Below are 24,116 nucleotides of genomic sequence, written 5' to 3'. Positions count from 1 at the left end.
CATTAGATTTTTATTATTTTTAGTTAGAAAATGGCTTTGCTACTACCCTGGTAAAGGAGACATAGAGGACATTGAAAAGCAGGAGGAGGGGGGGGGGGTTAAATACAAAAGCACTTATGTGTGGTGTCTAGCTCGGCAGAAAGGGTGCCTAGCTTCCAACAGCAGCAGCAGCTCCTCTCGCTTTCTAGGGCTGGGCTGTAACAAGCAGCCGCCGCCGCTCTAGCTCCTCCGGAGCTGCGAGATCAGCTGAGCCTCGGTGTCACGTGGGCTGTGTGTCGAAGGTCACAGCGCTCACAATGGAGCTGTCGGAGTATGTGCAGAGCGGCTTGCAGATCCTAGCCGATTCTGGCTGCTTTTCTCCTAGCGCCTACACGGTTCTGCTCCAGACGGCTTTCCAGAGCCTGCTCAACGCCCAGGCGGACCAGGTAGCTTTAGGTAAGCGCTGCTTCTCGAGTAAGAGCCAGGAGAGGAAAGGAACCTGCAGTGTCTTTCTGGGCGCTGGAGAGAAAGAGGGAAATGGATCTATTTTTTATCTTCTGCTACATTATTGTGACTTGTGTTTGCAGCTAATTGTAGCTAGAGTCAGACCCCTAGATCCCTGTACTGTAACGCATACTATGCCACCTGCACCAAGCAAGACAAACACCAATGTAATCGCTTCCCCACGTAGTGTTCTTCCCCCATGTTTGTTATTTCACTGCAGAAATAACTGTGCATTTCTCGCTTGTGGCCTAAGAGACTGCAAGCTCCAGTTAAATGAAAGGAGCTTGGATGTTTTGGACAGTTGAGTAACTATCACTTCTTGTCCTGGCTGGTTATTCGAAACAGCTCTGTAGGGAGGTTAAGCTATGTATATTTGCCAACGGGAGAGGTTAAAATGAAGATGGCATGGGTCAAATGTGTATGTGGCAGTGGGTCCAGTTTGGTTTTGGCAGCTGCAGTCCCAGTCTTTAGTTGATGTCCCTTATAAGTATTTTTAATTCCCAGCTCCATTTATTTTCAGTGCAGTTTAGGTAATAAAAATCTGTTGCCTGGTCAGTAATTGCACATGCAAAGTAATCGTGTGTTGACATTTGACATGCAGCTTCGCACAGCAGTAGGGTGGAACAACAGGATTTGTTTTAATTATTCGGCTAGTGACTGCAATATAGTCCAAAATGTTTATTGGGAAATGCAAATCACTTTGGGGGGTGATTGTAGCTAAAACTGTAATTGTTGAACAAAATTCTAATTTACTTGGGGGAGGGGTTAATCAGTCTTTTGGTGAAATTTAATCTGCAGACAGTTCCGAAGTAAATTGTTATTCGGAGGAGTATTTACACTAAACGCGAGTGCTTGAGTGTTTAATTGTGTGATGTATATAGCAATTAAAACGAAGGCATCCGCCTATTTGTGTCCGTGCGTCCTCCTGGGTCACGAACAAAAGTTGTGTTTGTTTTGTTTTGTTTTCCCTGTGGGATGTTTCTTCCTATGGCAATCCCAACAAATCCGTGCAATTAGTTTATCATTGACATTATTCTTAATTGGATCATTGAATTTAATTCCATAAATGAACTGAATAAAATGGGGGTGGGGGTTGGATGGAAGAGGCGATTAGGAGAAAAGGAGCTAATATACTCAGAAAATTTGTGAAACCTTTGTATTTATGTTCTTTTAAATTTTATGAGCCGGATTCTGATCTCGGTTATACCGGTGTAAATCCGGAGTAATTTATACTGGTATAATCGAGGTCAGATTCTAATTCCATGTCTCTGGTGATAAGGCTTTGAGAAATGCTTGCGGGTGGGTGATGGGAAGTTAAGGGTTTCCCTATGATACGTAAGATTTTTAATGGATTGAGGGAAGATGCATGTACCCACTTATTATTGAAACTAACGTATTAGCAATGATTTTCACAATATGAAAATACCTGTCTTTTGTGCTGTATTTGGTTTAATAACTTGCCTACATATTTAGTTTCCTTCCACCCTCTAAATTATGAAACATTTTACTTTGTAACTTCTTAGAACAGTTCATTTTAAAAAGAAAGAGACGCCCTTTTAAGTTGTTTTCAGGCTTCAGGAACAAGTATATCATCAGTAATTCATTTATTTTAGATCACCCAGTCTTGAAACATATTGACCCAACAGTATTAAAACATTGTCATGCAGCAGCTGCAACTTGTATACTGGAGGCTGGAAAACACAAAGCCGACAAATCTACTATAAGGTATTTTGAAGCCACCCTATTCTTCTAGTGGCTGTTACTTTAAATTATACTGCTAATTTCTATTCAAAGACTAATACACTTCTGTTTTTTTCTCTCTAGCACGTATCTAGAAGACTGTAAATTTGATAGAGAGAGAATAGAACAATTTTGCACCGAATATCAGGTTTTAAGCCAATTTTAAACTATATTTCCCTTTTATAATTATTCATTCAGTAGAAGTTGGCAAATACATGTTTTCCTTTTTTCAGAAAAACAAAGATACGTTGGAAATCATATTGGGAAGGTAGGTTATTCTGTCAACAGAAATCATTTTTCAGTTATAGATATTATTTAAACAAGCAAACAAAAAACCCAAATATATTATGGGGGGTTTATAATGAGCTATTTAAATGATTAAAGTAACAATCGTTCAATTGTATTTAATACTTTTGAACACAAATTTAAACAAAATATGAACTTTCCTTTCCCCATTTAACACTCTCTTCTTTAAATAAAGTTGTGAACTTTTGAACAATCATTTGAGAAAAATCGTAAAAACTTGTTAGCGTTTGTTTAGCCTTGAAGAACTGACCTTTACTTTTAGGATAGGATACACATAACCATTGTATCTTTCAGTATAGGCAGGTGTCCTCTGCACGTAACCGATGTTTCTTGGCGCCTGGAATATCAAATCAAGGTAATCTTACCACATTAGGAAACTTTGATTTGATTTCCTTCTCTGTGGTAACGTCTGATTTTTATGTGTGTTTTGTTATTACTTTAGACCAACCAGCTTCATAAAACGTATCGACCTGCCTATTTGGTGACCTTAAATGTGGAGGTACTGTATATCACTTTTCCCAGTATAAGTAGATAAAAGGCAACTCCAGGCTCAGGACACATTTTAATTAAACAGGTGTTATTCTTTTCCTTCAGAACAGCGACTCAAGATCACACCCTGACGTTAGTTTTAGTTGCACTATGGAACAGTTACAGGTATTTTCTTATATCATCACTGTTTCTGTATTTGACTCCAGCGCTGTGAATTTTGATCGGGTGTCAATCAACTGCAAAGTTTGTAAACAGTTCAAAAAATATATGGGGTTGGGAAGAATGCCTTTTGTAAAAACATATTAAATGAAATATTTTATTGTGTTTGTACTTCTGATGTGAAGCTGCCAGCTACACGAAGTTAGTTACCTAAGAATTACTCTTTTGTTGGTATGGCTTTAGAAACGGATGGAAAACATTTCTTAATGTAATGCTAATCTGAAAAGAAATCCATCAATTTTGTACAACTTTAATCTCCTGTGATACAGAGAAAATATAAAGGAGAAAATGGTATGGTATTTGGATAACCACTACATGATTGGTTAAAATGTATAAACTGAAGAGTTTTAATCGGTGCTAATTGCACCTAAAGAGGAAGTAATGAATTGAAATATACATTGATCTCTGCTTAGCAATTAAGCATGTAATTAAGTAGTTGGAGGACTGTTATCCTGAAAAATATTAGGGAAAAACTGTGAAAGGCTGGGGGGGGGGAGGGGGATGCAAAGATATTCCTATTACAAATTTTAAACTCAAGTGAAATGTTTCCCCAAAACTTCGTTTTACCTGCAAAGATATATTTTGGTTAGGTTTAGGTTTTGCTGAGTTAATTAAATTTGACATGCTTTGACTGCAGGATTGTGTTGGCATAAAAGTTGTCATTAAATATTTTCAAAATATTTGAAATTTGCCTATGGCTATTGTGATAAGTATCTTTTAATGTTAACTGTGAATACACTGTTGATACAATCTTCATTTTAAAATGCACTTCAATATTTTAGTAATGGATCCATGTGAAACGCTACTTTTGCAAATATATGTGGAACACTTTAAGCATTGAAGTGTAGTAAAAGTTATTGCTTTAATAGACATCTTACATTTGTATCAAATATAAAAGTCCTCTGAGGCAAGTGCTGCTATTCCCATTTTGAGTATCTAAAAATAATGTATATTTGTCTCTATTAATAGCCAGTTGTTCCAAAATATGTTCTAAAATGAAGTACTCCATCTTTTAGGATTTAGTTGGAAAACTAAAAGATGCAGCAAAAAGCCTAGAAAGAGCCTCTCAGATGTGATCGAAGGACATTGACAATCCACCGGGTTCAAGAGGAAGAAAAGTGCACTGACTCCTAACAGTTTCTTCGTAGGGAACATGATGAATCAATTTTCTTCTTTTTAAAATCTCATGTAGTTCAAACTCTTAGACCTTGTTACTTATGTATCAGCTATTTAATCTGAAATTCTGTATTCTAGTAAGTGTAACTACTCTTTCTGTGCAGTCCAATTTATGTTCTTTGTTAAAGTCCTGTTTTATCACAACTATTCTTACATTAGATGGCTAGATAATTGATTTGTCTTTAAAATATTCACTTTATTTTACTTTGTGCTTCTGAAATATTATTTTTCTGATATTTTTTTCCACACGTTATAATAAAATGGATTAATTTCTTCTCTCCATTTTTGTGGATGAAAAGTTCCCAAGGGGAGGAAACAGCAGCTCCGTTTAAAATGACCTTTCCTTGGAGGAACAGTATTATCCTTCAAAAGGCAAAAACTAGTTCAGTGCGATACTGTTAAGGTTCTATCGATATAATTTGTTAGATTGTAATGCCGTTGTCCGTCCATTGCTGTATCCTTCACTCCAAGTGATGTTGCACCTTGTGTGAGATTAAAATTCACTCAAACTTTACAGTTGGAGGCAAAACTGCCAGTCGTTGATCTTGCGCCGGATTTACTCATTAAAAACTCAGAGCAAGCACCACTCCACAGAGGCAGGCAATGGGTCAAGGTCTGCTCTCGTTGAGAAGTCCATCCTCCGTTAGTTCAGTGAGGATGTAGAGTTGGAACTGAAATGGGACCTACGTTGTCTCCACAACCTCTTCACACACACATCTTCCGCCCTACTAGCTGGAAGCTTGTCCCTCCAGAAATTATACCCTGTGTATGAAATCAGTGTTGATACATAACTCTTCTCCTACTGATCCTCTTCCTCGCAGCGGCTGTCTTTAATCAACGGGCGGGAGGAACTCAATTGCTGAAGAGAATAAGCACCGGTTTAAATGCAGAAGCGGGGTTGGCTCCTGCAGTCCTGCCTCGGCCAAAACGCGGAGGCGCTCAGGTGAGGACTGCCGCTGCTGGGTACAGCGCTGCCACTCCTTCATTAAAGCCCGGAGCCAGGCAGGGGGGTTTACTGCTCTGCAGCGATCCTAGGACGTCAAAGGAGGGGAAGTTAAGATGCGACTGACCTTGCCCACTCCCCTCCCCCGTCGGTCAATACTCCCTGGTATGATCTCTTCCCTCAGGGACCCACATTCTCTATCGTAGCCCCTCGGGCGAGCAAGCCCCCGGAACGGGCGGAGAGCGGAGCTTTAGCCTTGGCAGCTTTACGCTGTGGTGGACTGTGTCCAACACGAGGGAGCCTTCCGTCCACACAGGGGCTGTGTCCCGCGGGGGAACAGGAGCTGGGCACAGCCCCAGCAAGGAGCGCCGTGCTGGGGGAGCGATAGGAGGGGCCGAGTCAGTCCGGGTGGGAGAGGAAGAAGGAATATGCCCGGGGGATAGTAGGGAGCCAGGCGTGCGCGCAGGATGCACTGGGGACAGGATACATGTGGCAGGAGTGGGGGGGGGGGCAGGAGGTGTCAGGGCGTGTGGAGGATGCAGTGAGGAGCAGGATGGGTATGCTGGGGGTGGAGGATGCAGAGGCAACAAGGGTCTGGATGAAAACGGAGACCGACGCGTATGTATAGAAAAGAGTGAGGAAGGGGTAAGAGTCTGGTGGAAAGGCGGGCCCGAGAAGGTGGTGAGTGTGGGGCGGAATGTGTGTCTGGAAGGGGGCAGAGGGTATGTGCAGAGGAGGGGGATCTGTGCTGAGTGTAGAGGGGAAGGAAGGTGGAATAGAGGAGCGGAGGCTGATGGTGGCATGTGGATGTGGAGGAAGCAGGACGCAGGCGGTGTGTGAATAGCAGTGTGGAAAGGCAGCCGTGGGACTGTTTGCAGATGGAAGAGGGACAGGAGCACGATGTGCAGAGTGGGGGCAGGAGGCAGGGAATTGTGTGTGTGCATCGAGGGGGGCAAGTGTTATGTGTCGAGGGATGGGGGGGATGCGTGTGCTCAGTGCGGGAACTCCCGGGCAGTCGCACAGTGCGGGCAAGGACTGGAGGAGATGCGTGGAGTGGAGGGGGAAGAATGGGCACCGTGTGTGTGGAGTAGTGAGGAGAGCCCGCGTGGTGAGCGCGGCCGTGGGATAGAAGGGGGGTGTGAGCAGAGCGTGGGGAAGAGGCAGCTGTGGGTGTGTACAGCCCTTAACTGTGCAGAGATGGGGCAGGAAAGGTGGGCAGAGGAGGAGGCAGCTGGTGTGTGTAGATGTGGGGCGAGGAGGAGGACGGAGGCGGTGTGTGTCGAGAGGAGGCATGGACCGTGTGTGCAGAGCGGGGAGTGTGTGTGAATGGAAGGAGGGGTAGCAGGCTCGCAGTGTCTGTAGCCACTGCCAGCGGGGGAGAAGAATAGGGATCGAAGGGGTGTGGAGGGAGAGGAGGAAAAGGCAAAGTGTGTAGTGCGGAGGGAAGCGGAGAAGTGGGGAATGTGAGTAGCGGGGGGGGCCGGGGCAGCGTGTGTGCAGCGGGGAAAAGGAGGAATAGGCAGGGTCTGTGTGAGTGCAGGGTAGGGGGAGGAGGAGGAACAGGCAGAGTGTGTGTGGAGTGGAAGGGGGAGGGGGTGGCGTGCGAGGAGGGGGAGGTGGCGGCTGAGTTGTGGGATTGGGTCATGGGGAGGCTGACGGGCTCCGACTACACCGACACTAATTCCCAGGCCACCCTTAAGGAATGAGGAGCCCCACGTGATGCTGGCGGGGCGGGCGAACTCTGAGCCATTTTGGGGACGGTGTCAGTTTCCACTGTGTGCCTTCAGCGTTGCATTTTTTCCCTCCTCCGCCCTCCCTTCCCTGTTTCCCCACCAACAACTATGAAATAATAATAATAAAAAGGAGACCAAGAGGCAGAGCAGGGGGCCGAGGGGGAGACAATGGGCTGGTGGAGACAGAACCCATCCGGATTAGAAAGATTTTAAACTCCCAGCTCCTCAGCCGCCCAAAAACCAGACTCAGAGGGAGAGAGACAGAGGGAGTGAGAAGGGTCGGTGGAGGAGAGGAGAAAACCCGATTGTTTTGTAACTAACATGAGCTGAGAGCAGCAGCAGCAGCAGCAATAAGCTTATTGCAATTGACAGCGTCTGCAGTTCATTTCAAGATGGCCGCTTGGCTCACATTCATTTTCTGCTGAACGACTTTTAACTTTCATTGTCTTTTTTGGCCGCTCCGATCATCACCCACCGGCTCCTTTTTCCGGGTATGTATAAAGCGAGGTGTCTCCTTGCCAAGGACGGGGGGCGGAGGGGGCTTGGCGGCGGGTTTAGGCCGGTTTGGGGGCTGCAAAGGGGAGCCTAGGTGTCCCCCAAGCTCTCCGTATGCGAAAAGCGCTGACAGGCTGCTCCAACCACACACACACACACACACACACACACACACAGACTCACACAGCAGCAGCAGCAGCCTGTGCACTCACTTTCGTTACGCACCCACATTTGCAAATTTTAGTTCCTTTCTTTCCCCAGCTGCCCCCTAAAATGTTTCTGTGCACATGGCCCCCTAGGAGAATATTTATATTTCCAGTCCCTGTTTCCAGCCCGGCCTCAGCGCCCTTTGTTTAAAGGCAGATTTTGATTAAACGGGGACGGTTCATGAAATCTGGAGCTGCCTAGGTCAAGAGATTTCAGTCCTCTCCGAAAGAAATATGCTTGGGGGGGTTTAAAGTGTGAAATACTGCACCCATTTTATAGAGATAGGGCCACTGGGGGGTAGTGATCCTGCTGGGGGGGTTGTTAGACCGGGGGGGACCGCAAAGAAAATGTTATTAACTTAAGTTGGACAAACACTTCTGTGAAATTTGATGGCTTGTAAGATGGCGGTTCCCAGTTGTTTCCAATGCCTCCGTTTGCATTTGTGCTTAAAATGCTAAAGTTTCTGGGCTTGTACCTGTTGAGGGGGGACAGGGGAGACCAAAGTTGAAAAATAACTTTTTGTGAAGAAATCACTTTGACTGTGATCCTTGAAAATTGGGTGTGCAGATTTACCATAGCGAAGATGGTGTGACTGCAGGACATAATGGGTTTTTTTGAATGACTTTTTTTTCTTTAACTGGTATTTTCCTTCTAAGCCCGGGAAGGGTAAATTAACATGAACTTCTTGGTAAAGTCTTTAAGGTGCCGTGGATTTACTCCTCGTGCTGTTTATGGGTGGTACTAGAAAGTTGATTGTATGTTTATGTAATTGTGTGTGGCCTTGACAATACACAACTTGGCGCTTTCCTAGCCATTTATTGTTAATATTTGGAAGTAAACAAGAAAAGAGAAGCAGAAAAAAATCAATTTATATAAAAGGAAAATCGTCATTTTCCAGAATCTAAAAACTAAGCGTCGTGCCCCGCTCTCCATAAAGTTTAGGAAAATGTAGACATATATACCCAACGCCAAGTATAGCATTCAATAGTTTTCTGCATAGTTTATAGTAGCCAGTGTTTCTTTATTTTACAGGACTCTTAAAGACTAGAGAAATTCTGGAAATGTAATCCACTAAAAATGCTTAGAGGCGCTATTTACAATACATCCCGTAAACTAAGACAGACTTTTGTTGCAATTTACCAGAGATGCAAACTATTGATCTATACCAGATCATGGCGATACCTACAAATTCACATGTTAGTTTATTTAGGTAGACTGATTGGGTACTTCAAGTAGTTAAATTTATGAGCCTGATTTTAAAGGCTGGGGGATTTTTACCCTCTGCTGCCATTCTTCAGTTCTTTCTTTACTACAATATGCTGTGCAAAGACGTTCTTTGGGGAAATACTATCCTTACAGCTCCTTTAAAACATATGTGGACATTCTTTAGTGAAGGGACAATAATAGTATTCATAGTAAAAGTGGCTCTTATTCCTAAAGATAATAAGGCTTTAGATGACAGGCTTGTTATTACTGAACAGCCAGTTCTTCGAGTGGATATAGGTGCAAAGTACGCAAAACCGTCTGAATGAAGTTACCTATATTTTAGGCATACTTTGTTACACACCTGGAAAACCGAATTGGATAGTTTATTGCACTCAGATTTTTTTCATAGTCTAGCTGATTATAACCACAAGAACGTGCTTCTGTTTTTCTTCATTTTGACATAACCCATGTAAGGCCTCTAAACAGTCAGTTGGCTGTCACTGTTTACCGCTAGCAAGTTTTACCATCATGTATTGTTACATTTAGTTGAAGTTTTTTTGGTTGTGTGTGTAACTATATATATATATTAATATATATATATATATATTAATGTTAAGGGATAGTTTGTGTTGGCTGTGGTGAGTCTATGGATTCTTAACGTTAATACCAGTAGAAAAACCTGAAAGGATTTTCCTCTAACCAAAATATGACGGTCAGGTTTTGCTGTAGTAAAATATATAGTGTGTGTGTGTATAATGGACACACACATCTAGAGAAGTATGTGTGTACCAGGTGACTTGTAGTAAGTATTTGGGTGTTTGATTCAGTTTGCTGCATGAGATCACAGATTTCAAAGACAGCTCATAGTATGCGATTAGCAGAAAAAGAGTTAACTTTAGGCTATAAATAATATGCGGTAGGGGATGCTGCGACTAAACAAGGATCACGGTTGAATAAATTCTCCATTTAGGAAGAGGCTACGCTAGCGTGAAATAAAACATGTGTTAATATCTTTTGAAGGGCTGCCCTGGTATATCAGGGCTTGGGAAGAATTCTAAACCAACCGTCCTATGTGACCTCTGCCACGGTTTATTTTGCAATATAGATGTGTATGATTTACACGGTGTTGGGTTTAACAAATAAAATACAGAATAGCGAAAGCAGCAGCCTATTCATATTTGAGTAATGTAAGAAACCCCAGGTCAATGGCATTGCAGTAATATACTTCAGAGACTGAAGTAAAGCCGCCTTGCATTTATCCTCTCGTACAAAAACATGCTGTCGATATCAATAAAAAAGAGTGGCAGGTTGGAGACTGTTGAGGCGATCTTTGGAATCAGAATACAGTGACATTTATGTCTTGACTCCCTGCGCGGTGCCACACTCAGCCTTGGGGATATCACCTCACCATAGCCCTTTGCACATGGCTCGCAATCATTTAATATTGGAGAGTTTGTCTACTGTACATAGCTCGTTCAGAGAGTCTCATGTAGCAGCAAGTGAAGTTTTCTTGCTCAGGTCGCTCGTGGGCGCTGTGGACACTTTCTCAGAAATGTTGTATCCCTCACCTGGCCAGTTTGACTGACATTTACAACGTTTCGGAACCTGGTTGGTATCGTTGGTTTTCACTGCTTGGTATCGAAGCTTGCGAGGATCTAGGGAGAATCTCAAGCACTATCCAACAGCGAGTTTCATAAACTCAGACATTTCAGTCGAGGGTAGCTTCTAGACTTTGTCCCAGGAAGGGTGAGATCAGGAAACTTGGTCGTGGAGTGGGAGCACTGGAATGGGGAGGTGACTGGCATGCATTTGAGCAGCATTGTTATGTCACACTGTTCAGGTTCTAGTTGAAAGCAAGTGATGTACTGTACAATTGACGCAGCTGGCGATTTTTCCCCCCTCCTTGGAGTTTACTCTTTTCCCTCTTATTCTTTCCTATATATGATTTTTGTTAGTGTTGTTGCAGCCGATGGGGGTTTGTAGGCTGCGGGCTGGGAAAATGACATTTGTTTTTCACTCCTGTCGCTGCACAGCGTTGACAAGGTGTTGATTTAGCTTTAGGAATGGTCGGGTCACGTGGTTCTTTGCATATTGTCACTCCCGCACTGTTTAAAGTAGCTTTTATTGCTCAAAAGGTGATTTGTTCAAACAGTCTGAGATTTGCACACCGGCTTCCTCCCAAACGGACACCTCACCCCCTTATTGCAAATCTCTTTTCACCTTAGCAAAACTTTGCACCGTTCCTGTCCGAGCCGCGGGAGAATTTCATTTTAGACCCCAAAAAGCGTTAAAACGAGACCCAGTTAAATAAACATCTCGGTAATGCGATCGCAGGGAGCTGGGGCGAAGTCTACAGCTGGCGAGCTAGGGGGATCTGCCTGGGAATGCGGTTCGGCTGGGCTGGGCTGGGAGAGGGAGGGAGCAGAGGGGAAGAGGAACGATCTCAGACAAGCTCCTTGCACCGAGTCGACGTGGATAGAGGCCCCTGAGAGGATCCGAAATGGCCGAGACTCGGGAGGAGCCTCTTGCATTTGCCTCCACTAGTCTAAGACCCCAACACCGGCTTGGCTCAGCTCTCTGGCCGCCCGAGACCCCTCCCACCACCAGCTCCGCTTTCAGCCCCCACCCCCACCCCCACCCCCATCCTTCCCTTCCAAATCCGGCTCCGCTCCCTTTGCACCCTGCGGGATCGTGCGGCCGCTCTGCTGAGCCCGGCCCCACCAGCCCCCTCCGCGCCGGACACCACCTCCCCCAGCTGCACCCCAGCCCCAGCCTAGGTTCCTTCAGGCCCAGGCTCTGCCCGGCGCCGCTTCGCAGACACCCGCAGCCTGGCCGGGCCGCGCCCCCTCCCCGGCCCGGCTTCCCCCGGCCCGCATCCTCTCCCCGGCTCCCCCCCGCCTGGCTCTCGTGTGTTCCCAGCGGTGGCAGGATGCCAAGTGTAAGTGTAAGTTGCTATAGCAACCCCCTCGGATAGCTGAGCAGTCCCGAGCCTGCACCGAGCGCGGCGCGAGGGGGGAGCGGCCGCCGCCCGGACCCCAGCCCCGGCCGGGTGGGCAGCGGGCAGCCCCCGGGGCCGGCCGGAGCAGCTCCGAGGTGCGTGTCCCCCATCCCCACCCCAGGCTCTCCGGAAATGCCAGGGCGGGCGCAGCGGGAGACGCCGGTTCCCCTTTGTGTGGCTCCCCTGCAGCCCCGTGCCCGGCCCGCCCCACGGAGAAGGGACCCGGCTCCCTCCGCACCCCGGGCTGCGGGCTCCAGCCGCGCCGAGGGGATCTGGGCCAGCGAGTAACCGCAGCACCCGCGGGGGAGCGGGTAGGTGCTGTGCAGCAGGCTCGCCCTCCCGGAGCTGGCAAAGGGCTTGGACCCCGGCCCCCAAAGCGGGGCTGCAGGCACCTTTGGCCGGGACATTTCCCTGGGCTGTGTCACCCGGGCATCGCGCCCGCCCGCAATTCCCTGTCTGGCCACTTCTCCCCCTCCGGTCTCCTTCCATATTTCCCTGCGTTTTGGGGATGCAACTTCAGCGTGGGTGGGGAAACGCGGGATCTCTGTCTCTGGGACACTGAGCTCGTCCCCTAGTCAATGGTCCTCTGTGTGTGTCTTTCAGAGCCGCCTTTTCTTAAGCAAAAATGCACCGAACAACCAGAATCAAAATAACCGAGCTAAACCCCCATCTCATGTGTGTGCTCTGTGGCGGATACTTCATTGATGCAACAACCATCATAGAGTGTCTACACTCCTGTAAGTACAGTAAGGCTCTTCGCATTGTCCCTGTGCTGCTTCGCACCTTTCCCGTGCAACCGGAAAAATGGAGCTATTAGCTAGAACATCCAATATGCAGATTTGTGCGAAAGACGATTTGTTCACATTTCATTTGACAAAAGCCTTTGTCTTTGTTAACGTAGTGTGTATATCTATATACACACCGAGCGTCTCAGTTTCACGTTAATTGCAGCTAATTAGAGAACTTGTTTAGCTTAAGCAGCGCATTTCTGACAGTGGACCATTTATTAGCTTGCATGGTGTAAAAATCGCACCTCTGTCCATATTTGAGTATTACCTAATAATATTACTAAAAGCCTTCGTGTTTTTACTTATAGTCTGTAAGACGTGTATCGTACGTTATTTGGAGACAAGCAAGTATTGTCCTATATGTGATGTCCAAGTTCACAAAACCAGACCGCTTTTGAATATAAGGTAGGAGAAAAGTGTAATTTTACTTTATAAAAGGGGTCTAGCTGTGACTATTTTGATGTTATCTCTTCATCTACAATTTAAATCTGAGAGGAGTTGTCAATTTACATGCTAACGTTTGCCTATGTGCTGTCTTTGGAGTCTTGTCACGGATTGAAATCGAAGACTTGACTGGATGCGAGACAGAAAGTTTTTGTATTTTTTGGAATACACTAGCCGCTTGAACAATGTCCTTTCCCCTCTCCTTATTTATCACAATCCCATATTTTGCATCTCCATGTTCCATTTCACACAGACATCCTGCAGTGCAACCTCTTAACTGTTCTTCAGAAACATCAAAAATATTTATGAAACTTAAAAGGAAAAGTTAAACCTTAAAAAAAAGTCTTCATCCTTCAGCAGGATCCTTCATTGCTCCTTTGTGATGTTTATCTGCTCATTTTGGTTGGTGGTTACAGGTTTTTAAAAGGCCTTCATTCAGACTGAGTGAACACTGTACGAGATAGATTGCTGGTGGACAGAAAATATTTTCAGTCAGATAAATTGCAAAAGAGTTAAACTTTATTTTAATAACGTCAATTTGTTTGTAAAGTCTTGTGGGTTAATTTTAATATAGCTGAGCATTTTATTTATGTAGACGATCCCTCATTGCTACGGGATTGATTGTAAATGAAGAGCTGTAACTTTTATTCAAGTGTTGCTGCATTTGCTTATTTGTATTTTGGGGTTGTTGTTTTTTTAGGTCCGATAAAACTCTCCAAGATATTGTGTACAAACTAGTACCAGGCCTTTTCAAAAGTAAGTAGTTAAATCAAATAACAATACATAATTACTATGCTGCTTTTTTACCTATAGTACAGAGTAAACTAAATGAAACATATATGCTTTCCCATCCAGATGAAATGAAAAGGAGAAGAGATTTTTATGCAGCTCATCCATCAGCTGATGGTAAAACTTTCTAGTTTATTAAACTTTTGGTAAAAATAACACAGACTGGACCTTATACTTTAGCTAAGACATCTTAATATTTTCTCTTTAATTTATAAATTATTTAACCATAAATACATTTAAGACACCCTAGATTCAGGTTTCTGATTAAAGATATAATAATGGCTACTTAAATACTAATACATTATCTTAGTATTGAGGTTTTCCCTGTTACTGAGAATTGCCATTCTGTCTGATTTTAATTTAAAAATATAAACTATTGTGGAAATTTCTGTGCAGCTGCCAATGGCTCTAATGAAGACAGGGGAGAAGTTGCAGACGAAGACAAAAGAATTATAACAGATGACGAGATAATAAGCTTATCCATTGAATTCTTTGACCAGAATAGGCAAGTTCTGTGGGCAATATTTTATGTTTATCAGTATTAACAGCTCTATCTATTATTTGTTGTAATTGTTTCATTGTTTTCTCCAGATTGGAACGGAAAGGAAATAAAGAGAGAGAGAAATCAAAGGATGAGGTAAATAATCTATCTTTACTAGAGACAAAAGCCTAGACAGAAAAACAAAAATTACTTTTTGGACAGTTTGGTGGGTGAGCTAAATAAATAATTACATCTATCTGCCAGAAGAAACAACCCCCATAAAAAGATATTAAACAGAGGTTTGCAACCTCTTACTGTTATAGATAGAAATAAATTACTTTGGTGGACAAAATAGAAGCTGTGTTAATACTTTTAAAATGGAAACTGAAGTAGTTTATTTTTATTTTTTAAATGTAATTTATTAGAAGAAAGACCATTTGAATTTTTAAAATATAATCACTTTTAAAAAATATTATTAGTAGAGATGTTTCATCTGTTTTAGCCCCCTTACCATATACAATTACTTATATAGTATTTGATTTTGCTCTGCAATTTTTTTTAGTATTTAGTGCCTATTTCCAATTTTATTCATAAGGAATTCTCAATAGCAATCTTAAAACTGTAGTTGGTCATTTTATAAAGTTTGTATGCTTTTAGTCAATTATACTGTGTCATCCTAAATTAAACAGTTAAAATGTGCTGTTTGTTCTCAGTACATGGACTGACTTTTTCCAAATATACTGTTAGGTGAATGACAAAAGATATTTACGCTGCCCTGCAGCAATGACAGTGATGCATCTACGAAAGTTTCTCCGAAGTAAAATGGACATACCTAATACTTTTCAGGTACCTGGATATTTTTTTGTTTTGTTTTGTTTAACAGTCCTTTTATTCTAAACCTTCCAGAGCTGGTTAGATGTATTGTTGTTTATTTATTTTATTTTCAAGTGGGTTTCTAATTAGTTGTTTAACTGAGAACCAGAAAATAATAAGAACTAACCATATTTAAAATGTATAATGTAATATTTTGTAAGAAATAAGAAAATACTTTAAAATCCCACAGAAGCATTTGTGTTTGTGCTGTATTTTTTTCAAATTTATTTCTGCCCTCTAAATACCGAGGAAGTTGTTTTGCATAGACTTTGAACAAAATTAAATACTGTTTTCATATATGCCAGATAAATGGTACGTATCAAAAGTTCTTCTTTGCCAGGCAGTTTTGGAGTAAAAGGTTTTGAAGTCCCATTGATAATATTCCTTTCAGATCACTTTTCCCTGGAAGGAAAAATATATTATGCTTTAAGTTATTCTATTCTGATACTTATTAATTGAAGGGTTAATGTCTTAAAAATAGATCGATGTGATGTATGAAGAGGAACCTTTGAAGGACTACTATACACTAATGGATATTGCCTATATTTACACTTGGAGAAGGGTAAATACCTGCCGTTCCTCTTCTCACGCTGTAATCTTTACTGGTGCAGAGAGTGTGCTTATAGAGCCTTCTCTTTGTTTTGCAGAATGGACCTCTTCCTCTGAAGTATCGAGTTCGACCGACTTGCAAAAGAATGAAGATCAGCCACCAGAGAGAAGGCTTAAATAATAGCGGAGAATTAGAAAGTGACTCTGGGAGTGACAAGGCAAGCAGCCCAGCAGGAGGCATCCCCTCTACTTCATCTTGTTTGCCCAGCCCCAGCACTCCAGTGCAGTCTCCCCATCCTCAATTTCCTCATATCTCTAGTACTATGAATGGAACCAGCAGCAGCCCCACCAGTAACCACCAATCCTCCTTTACCAACAGAGCGCGGAAAACATCAATAAATGGCTCTTCAGCAACTTCGTCGGGCTGACACCTCAATGAGACTGCCGAAAACCCTGATTTATATAGATCTCTTCATGCCATTACAGCTTTATAGATGCTAATACATGTGACTATCGTCCAAATCGCTTTCTTTTGTAGTGACACCGAACTTGGCTATGAAAGATGGACTAGGTGACTGTTTATATGGACGTTAATTACAACGAAAGATTGTTCTGTAAAGAATTATTTTCAAAGGACTGGGAAGCAAACAGAAGTATACCATGATGTGTTAGGAAAGAGGTGGAGTGATTTCTGTCCCCATCATTTAGACGTGGGAAGCTCCGGAAGTGGATATAAACCTTGGGATGTAGTTTGTTAATCCAGACTAACTCCTACATTACATTCTCTTCAATTGTTATTGTTATTATGCTGTTTTGTGAACCTGTAGAAAGCAACTGCTTTTTCATCTTGAAATGCAACAAAACGGAAAGAATATGCATAGAATAATGCATATATGTAGCCATGTCACTGTGAATAACTATTTCTTGCGTATTAGCCATTTTGATTCTTATGTTGCATCCTTACTTTTCTGTTGCTGCGCAGAACCGATCAAAATGAAAGTAAACTTCAGTTTTACAATTTGTATGCCTAAAAGCGGGTATTACCGTTTTATTTACTGACTTTGTTTAAATGATTCGCTTTTGTAAGAATCAGATGGCATTATGCTTGTTGTACAATGCCATATTGGTATATGACATAACAGGAAACAGTATTGTATGATATATTTATAAATACTATAAAGAAAATATTGTGTTTCATGCACTCATGATATGGTTGTTAAATTTCCAAACTGGTTCGACCCTTGCAGATGCCACCTGTTTGAATTTTGCTGATATTGCAGAGAACACTTTGTATGTGTGTGAAAGCTTCAGTCTTTGAGAGCTATCACAAATCTCTGTTAACCTGAAAGCAATTGGCAATCTTAATAGGATTTTATGGGCTTTATCTTGTTTCAAGTGATATATTTTTACTTTTACCCAACGATACTAATAGTTTAAATGGTGCAGTGAAGAAAAATTAAGGAACATGGAAGTGATTTACCTGTTTGGTTAGTTTTATTATTTGGTGTGATGGAATTGTGTTTTTAAAAAGCACATGGAATCATTATAGAAGCCATAAAATATGTGGTATAAATTTTAAGGAACCAGCAGGTTGCTGGATGAAGGCATTTTATCTAAATTTGTTTTAATATATATGTATATGGTACAGTACTAACTTCATTAACATTTAACAGGTACTTTAATATTTCCAATAAACTGTGGAGAACGCCTCTTCTTTAATGTTCTGCCAATAGGAGCATTTTATCAGAGGCTTCCAAAGGTCTTATTTTTGAACTAGAAGGAACACTTTTAACTTAAAATATGAATAGCCCCGAACACTTTTCAGTTTGTGCTTTGCTTTGGTCGAACTTCGTGTGTGTTCATCACCCACCATTTATACATTTGTGAGGGTGTTTATTCTATATGGATATTGTTTCATGTTTGTACGGGAAAATTGTAGTTAAACATTTCATTGTCTCCAGTCTGCAACAGAAGCACAATTCTATTGCTTTGTCTTGCTTATAGTCATTAAATCATTACTTTTGCATATAAATTGCTGTTACTTGTCCTGCTTGTTTTTATAGATCAGGTGACTGCAAATCCGCCACAGGGATTATTGATGTATAATGTCTTGTTAAACGAGATTTGATATTTTTTCCTGTAGTAAACATGTACAGTTCCATTTCAGCAGTTAAAACGTTCAGTTTTATATACAGGAATATCTTTCATTTATAATTGATCAAACAAATAAAAGGGATACTTCATTCAATAAATAGCAAATAAGCTTTGTTAATCATGTGATATGAAAGGACAAATAGAGTGTTGTTACTGAAATACTCTGTGTGTGTGTGTGTGTGTGTGTGTGTGTGACAGGTTTCGGTAAATAGAACAGGTCACCATAGAATGAAAATAACACAATTGTCTTAAGAGTGCTGATTTATTTCAGATGCATGCATAGTAAACAAGCAGAGTTCTTTATTTCACCTGAATAGTTCTTGGGACTAAGTGGTTAATTCTCAAATGTTGACAAAGGAGATTTATTTTTCTTCATATCCGTCCTACCTCCACTTTAGGAATGGTGGGGCTAGGGGGAGTAGAGACTGTCTCTCTCCATCTCTAGATTACCTTTTTAAAAACTTCAATGGAACAAAATATTTTTTAAAAGTAAAGATAGTTCAATCGCACGGAGAATTGTCTTGGCCTGGTTCCCTATCCTATATAAAATATGAATTAATTCACAACAAAGGCCGGCATTGAGCCCAAAACACTGGATTGCACATAAATCAAACTAAACTTCTTTATTTTGGAGCCAGTTCAATAATGATAAATGTTGCAATAAAAACTGAGTTAATATTGGTATACACAACCTTTCCGTCAAGAATAAGTGCAATGAAATGTGAGTTGCATAGTTCCCTTCAGAACTTATAAAATGTATATGGTACACTGGACTTCACTTCATCCAGTCCTTCTAAAAATGATAAGCCCCTCTAACGATCTAACGGAGATGTAGTACGTCTGTTCTTCACTAGAAAATGTTTTGCTACATGCTGTTTTGTTACTGTGATGCACATATATTGCTACATTTATTTGGGAAAAATACAAGATAGCATCTTGATGCTTACATCAAAGCACTTCAATCATTCTCCTGGTATCACAAGATTGTCTTAGCAAGTAAAATGCACTGTTGTCAGGGGAAGAATGGGTAAGTCTTTAAATGGTTCTTTTTAGCCCGTGAAGATGAAATGGACATTTAATGTGATAATATAAGAAATTCCTCATACTCGGATTCATTTTAAAGATTATTTTTATCGGGAAAATAAGCCAAAGTGTGCGATGTCCAATTGCATTTGCTGTAAAAACATGTTCATCAATCAAATCTATCCTATACATGGATAAAGTTTAAGGCAGGTTTATTTTGTATGCATAGGAACACTACGTTTTTCATTGCTCATTGCTCCAAAATTCGGTTCCGGTTCAGCTGACAATTGCTCCACGCATAACTTGTGTCCACCCAGAATGGTGCATGCGAATTTAATGGCCCACTCGATCCACTCTTTTGAAAAGTATTTAAGAACTTTTTCCCCACAAGCAGAATTGTGTCCCCTGAGTTACGAAGTAGTGCTTAAAACAACCCATTTCATTGTCTTTCAATAGGCCACTATCAACGTGTAGCTATTGCAGTTCCAAGGTGAACTCCAAGGAGCCTTTAACGTCACGTTATTAGACAGGAGAGCAAGAAGCTTATTTCATTCACATGCCAAGGTGCCTGAGAAAAAAGGCATCTTTTTAGATAACTTGGTTCAAAGAAGCTTTTCTTCAGTTCTTTGGAAATGAATGGGGGCATTGAGACTCTGATGTTTCAAGTTCAAAGGCAGAGAAAATGTAAGCGTTAGATAAACATGTATGTAAAGTGCAGGTAAATTTCTTCCTTTCATTCTCCAACATTGTCAAGCATGTCACTCCATTGCCCACCCTCACTTCTGCCAAAGAATCGACCTGTTTCGTTAGGAATTTCCAGTGAGAAGCCACAACGACTCTTTGCAAGGCTCTCGCGGATTAATACTGAGGGGAAAGCGTGAACACTCTAGTTTTTTATAGCTCTATGACTTGCAAGCGATCCTTCATATTGACCCTGGCCCTGAATCTATTGTACGTATCCTCTCCTAATATATAGCTGGTTATTACCTTTCAAAACATCACAAGTGAGCTCTTGCAGTTCCGACCTTTACCACCAAACAGATTCACAAAGATCGGGTGCTTTTAGATGCACATGTACAGAACAACGGGCTCCCGTTTTCTAGCTAGACAGAGAAAAGCAAAGGCAACCTACACTGTGAGTTACCTGGGCAGGACTCTGATAGTTTTGCTCCGTGCAAGCACCTTCTGCCTTCCTAATTTTGATATTGTCAAATTCTGAGACAATGTTTACGTAGATAAGCGTTTCCTGTTTCCGCTGTTAATTTTTAATGTCCTTGCTTCTACTCTGGGTACTTGAAACGGATTTCCTTTATTTTAGTACTGTATAGGCAGTTTCTTTTTCTTCGCCTTTTCTAATAGGTCCTATACAAGGAATGCCTTTGCAATTATTTATAGGCGTATCTAAGGGGCTGAAGACATTAAGTGTTCCGATCTTAAAATCGTTACCATGTCAGGAAACCCCAACGGGACAGCTGTTTTAGTGCCGTATGAATTCAAATTCTGATATCGTAGTTTTCCAGATTTGCTTCTTGCATTCCCTTTTCTGCAACCAAACAGAAGAGTCACAGAAAGACAAAAGATCAAACCCTAACACCTTCCAGAGTCTCGGGTGTCATCTCACTGCTTACTGGATTTGAATACCTATATTTATTAATGCACCGATTAATTGTATGCATTTAAACATGTCAAACGCGCGGCTAAAAAAAAAGGGGGGGGCCCCACGAAGACATTTGGGGCTCGTTTCTCGAAAAGAAGAAAGAAAACTTGCAATCTGTGCTGTCGCTTTGAAGCTGGGCTGCAGCATGCAAATGGCTTGAAACCATGAAGAGAGCCACGGAGGCGATTTTGGTGCTTAAGCCTGGATACCGAATTGGGGATACGACGTTCTCCTTTCAGTTCCTGTGTGCCTCGCTACAGATGTTAATAGGAGCCATGCAGCAGGCGCCTTTTTTAGTTCTCTCTCTCTCTCATCAGCACATCGCATTGAAACTGATGCCCGTACCTCCATGTGGTGACTGCCACATATTTTCCTTCTCGAATTTGGAGGAAGCGAAACTAGCGGTGTTAAGCGCCGAAAATGAATTGTTTTGCGCTTTTTGGAGGGTACAGGGGGTGAAATGCAGCCCTGCCGTTACCTGGGGGTATTATTTTCCCGCATTAACGCGCGGTTATGTGAAAATAACCACATTGGCTTCTTCATTTGGAGCAGTGAGCGTCAAAGAAAATATGTGGCATCTGCAAATTCCCCCCACCCACTCCGTCCGCTGCGGGTTTGCTCAATGCCTCCACTGAAGCGTACAAGGTTCCTCGCTGCGGCGGCTCATACCGGAGGAAGAGGCCATCTTGCGCCTGCGCAGCTCCGCTCGCTGGGTGAACTTCCCACTTCTCTACCGCCAAATTCAAATGGGAATTTTCAGGCCGCGCACAAGGCAGAGAGCGACGGAGCAATCGGGAAGCGGAGACGCTGCGGGGAGCCCTGACATTCCTTCTGATCAGCCGCCAGGCCACAGAAAGACACATGCCCCTTGCACAGCCATCGCAAGCCGGAGAGCTAACGGGGAAACGAAAGCAAGAGAAAAGCACCCACCCTTTTTACAAGTAGCTTGAAAATCATCATTGCCAGTTTGCCAGTTGCGATCATGAGCGGTCGCCACGTAGCAACCACTGCCCCCTGTAACCCTTTGCCCAACGAGCAGCCATAGCCAAATTCATCCCTTAACAAAGAACCAACCATTGCCAGTTGCCATCTTTCTCCCCGTAACTGTACCCAAAGCACCCATTGCAGTAGCGATCCTGGGCAAATTAATAGCCATTGCCAAAGCAGCGATATTTGCCATACAAGCAATAATTCCCAGCGGCCACCGTTAGCAAATAAACAATGTTGGAGCTATAACCATTTCCAGAACGAGAGCCATTCCCAGCTGCAGGTCCCTGCTCATTCTGCGAAAGAAGCATTCTTTCCAACCAAGGCTATGCAGATCAACTAACCCCACATTTCTCTGGGCATTGCTAGAGAAGGGAAAGAAGAAAAAGCTGCTCCTCTTCTGTTCTCCTGTGATGACACTGCGTGGAAGACACGAATCCCTCAGGCACCGATCGCCGTCCACACTCACACATAACTCCAAGCCGGGACACGAGTGCAATGCAACCAAGTCACAGACAGAGAGATGTGTTTATTTAATAACCAGAGCGCGCTGATCCGTGTAATAAGGGATACCCTTGAGAAGCCGTGACCCACTGACACGCAGATCCCAGAGGGAAAGTGAACTCCTGACCACAAGGTGAATGGGTGGGGCGGGGGTGGCAATGCTCATTGGCTGGTTTAGAGCAACTCCCGCAGCTCCCGCAGTCTCAGTTCTCCATGGGACTTGCTTCAAACGCGAAATATTTGGCTTACAGGGAGGTCCCTCCAAATTCTGCCTGCATCCAGCGGCAAAAATAGGAAAAAAAGCTCCAGCAGACCAAAGGTAAGGCAGGGGCCATTTGAAGAAATTCAGGCCTCCCCCCGAATAAACGAAGGTGACTGTAGATGCCATTTGGTGCTTGTATTTTAATGGCACGTTGCTGAATATCGCACCTCAGATGCAGAGACAAAGGGCTGTATTTTTGATCGCTGTAAAAAAAATGCAAATTCTTTCCCCCTCTGACTACCTTGACGCTATTTACATTTTCCACTTCAGTGTGGCTGCCCCTGTAGCGACTATTTCGCACAAAGAAGCTCAATGAAATCTCCTTTATGATACAGAAGCATTTAAAATCGCACAGCTAATAATAATACAAGAAAATAAAAACTACCCCCTAAAAAGTTTCCTCTGGTACTATTTCCCAGCGACAGTAGTGAAATTACAGAGTGACTCAAATCCCAGATTAGTTGGAAATGCTCTTTCTGTCTTGTTCTGACCTTTGCTGAGAATAACGATCATTGACATTTCCCTCAGCACTGACATTTTTAACTCTTCAATTCTGAATCGGTGAAAATGATCGCCAGGAACCTTCTCTACCCAGGCACTTTTTGATCGACTAGAAAAGAGAATAGACAATCTCTGAAGCTGCTGCTGCAGTGGAGGCCTCAGAGACTGACAGACCGTAGGACTTGCTTTCAGATGGAGATGTTCGAATGATCAGAGAAAAATGTCATCAGGGCGCCTGGTGAAACCTATGCAATACAATTTCTGCCTCTCGTGTAGCCTCAGCAAGCAATCATAAAGCAACTCCCTCGGCTCAGATGTATTTCTTCTTAAAATAAAATAATTCTCTTGGTAACATTATTTCTGCTGCTCTTGGACTGTGCATGCGAGTGGGTGAGGAGGACGTCTGCTTTCTAGCAAGGGGTGGTTTTTGGTGCTAGTGAGGCCGCAGCTCGTGCTGGAATTAAGTCATTAGGGGTTTTGATTGCACATAGGTGGCAGTTTGGGAAATTCCCAGGAGACCCAGTTTGTGGCTGAGCCTTGGGGCCTCAATCGCCGGGCGCGGAAATACAGAGTTGCATTTTCGCAGTGGGTCACCCTGAGTGTGGGGAAGGGGGGAGGGAGGAAAGAAAGAGGTTGTTGGAAGGACACGGAAATGCGATGACAAACGAGTATGAAGAGGGCTGCATATAACCTAATCACATACGTACGGAGAAGGGTGTCTATAACCTGATCCTAACAGGATTAAGTATGCCATCCCCTACGGACACTGGAAGGGGAACAGATAACCTCCCACTCCGTGCTCTGAAAGGTGTGTACAAGTCACCCTCTACAAATGGAGAGGCGTGTATGCAACCCACCTTCCGTGCTCGGAGAGGGGTGTATAATACCTCACCCTCCTGACATGGGTAGGGAGGGATATATATAACTTCACTCTTTATCCTCGGAGTGGGGTGTATATAACTTTGCCCTCTGTGCCCTGAGGGGCGGATAGATAACCTCACATTGTAAGCACTGAAATCGTATCTCCTTTGCGTTGACTGTGACCACAGCTCCCATGCAGGAGGGTATACAATCCATTTATACAGTGAGGGGATCTGCCATCTTGTCTC

General features: G+C 42.9%; 2 protein-coding genes across 6 annotated transcripts; both read left to right on the top strand.

The window, feature by feature from the left end:
* The first annotated feature begins 139 nt into the window (after positions 1–139).
* Positions 140–4,927, top strand: COMMD3 (COMM domain containing 3). Of its 2 annotated transcripts, XM_005302768.5 has the most exons (8): positions 140–435; positions 2,097–2,208; positions 2,308–2,371; positions 2,457–2,491; positions 2,824–2,884; positions 2,972–3,028; positions 3,124–3,183; positions 4,254–4,927. In XM_005302768.5, exons 1-8 carry the CDS (start codon positions 297–299, stop codon positions 4,311–4,313), a joined length of 588 nt encoding a protein of 195 aa, XP_005302825.1. In that variant the 5' UTR covers positions 140–296; the 3' UTR covers positions 4,314–4,927. The 2 variants fall into 2 exon arrangements, with proteins under 2 accessions (XP_005302825.1, XP_042713641.1); XM_042857707.2 differs by lacking the exon at positions 3,124–3,183.
* Positions 4,928–6,997: 2,070 nt separating this feature from the next.
* BMI1 (BMI1 proto-oncogene, polycomb ring finger) lies at positions 6,998–17,951 on the top strand. Of its 4 annotated transcripts, none has more exons than XM_005302771.5 (10): positions 6,998–7,580; positions 12,599–12,732; positions 13,092–13,188; positions 13,928–13,983; positions 14,083–14,133; positions 14,413–14,521; positions 14,608–14,653; positions 15,245–15,343; positions 15,852–15,932; positions 16,018–17,951. In XM_005302771.5, the coding sequence occupies exons 2-10, from the start codon at positions 12,621–12,623 to the stop codon at positions 16,345–16,347; spliced, it is 981 nt and encodes a 326-aa protein (XP_005302828.1). In that variant the 5' UTR covers positions 6,998–7,580; positions 12,599–12,620; the 3' UTR covers positions 16,348–17,951. The 4 variants fall into 4 exon arrangements, with proteins under 4 accessions (XP_005302828.1, XP_042713633.1, XP_042713631.1 ...); XM_042857699.2 differs by lacking the exon at positions 6,998–7,580 and adding an exon at positions 11,688–11,941; XM_042857697.2 differs by lacking the exon at positions 6,998–7,580 and adding an exon at positions 11,689–11,935.
* The last annotated feature ends 6,165 nt before the right edge of the window (positions 17,952–24,116 follow it).

The sequence above is a fragment of the Chrysemys picta genome, chromosome 2 (assembly GCF_011386835.1).
Source record: "Chrysemys picta bellii isolate R12L10 chromosome 2, ASM1138683v2, whole genome shotgun sequence".
Taxonomy (NCBI): domain Eukaryota; kingdom Metazoa; phylum Chordata; order Testudines; family Emydidae; genus Chrysemys; species Chrysemys picta.
Note: the sequence above shows the minus strand (reverse complement) of the source record. Positions and strands in the feature narration are given on the sequence as shown.

Excerpts from the sequence above, each read along its gene's own strand:
- COMMD3 (XM_005302768.5), top strand. The coding sequence starts at position 297 with ATGGAGCTGTCGGAGTATGTGCAGAGCGGCTTGCAGATCCTAGCCGAT. Across the intron at positions 436-2,096 it reads GGCGGACCAGGTAGCTTTAG|ATCACCCAGTCTTGAAACAT; the intron begins GTAAGCGCTGCT and ends CATTTATTTTAG. Across the intron at positions 2,492-2,823 it reads TTGGAAATCATATTGGGAAG|TATAGGCAGGTGTCCTCTGC; the intron begins GTAGGTTATTCT and ends TGTATCTTTCAG.
- BMI1 (XM_005302771.5), top strand. The coding sequence starts at position 12,621 with ATGCACCGAACAACCAGAATCAAAATAACCGAGCTAAACCCCCATCTC. Across the intron at positions 13,189-13,927 it reads AGACCGCTTTTGAATATAAG|GTCCGATAAAACTCTCCAAG; the intron begins GTAGGAGAAAAG and ends TTGTTTTTTTAG. Across the intron at positions 14,654-15,244 it reads GAGAGAAATCAAAGGATGAG|GTGAATGACAAAAGATATTT; the intron begins GTAAATAATCTA and ends ATATACTGTTAG.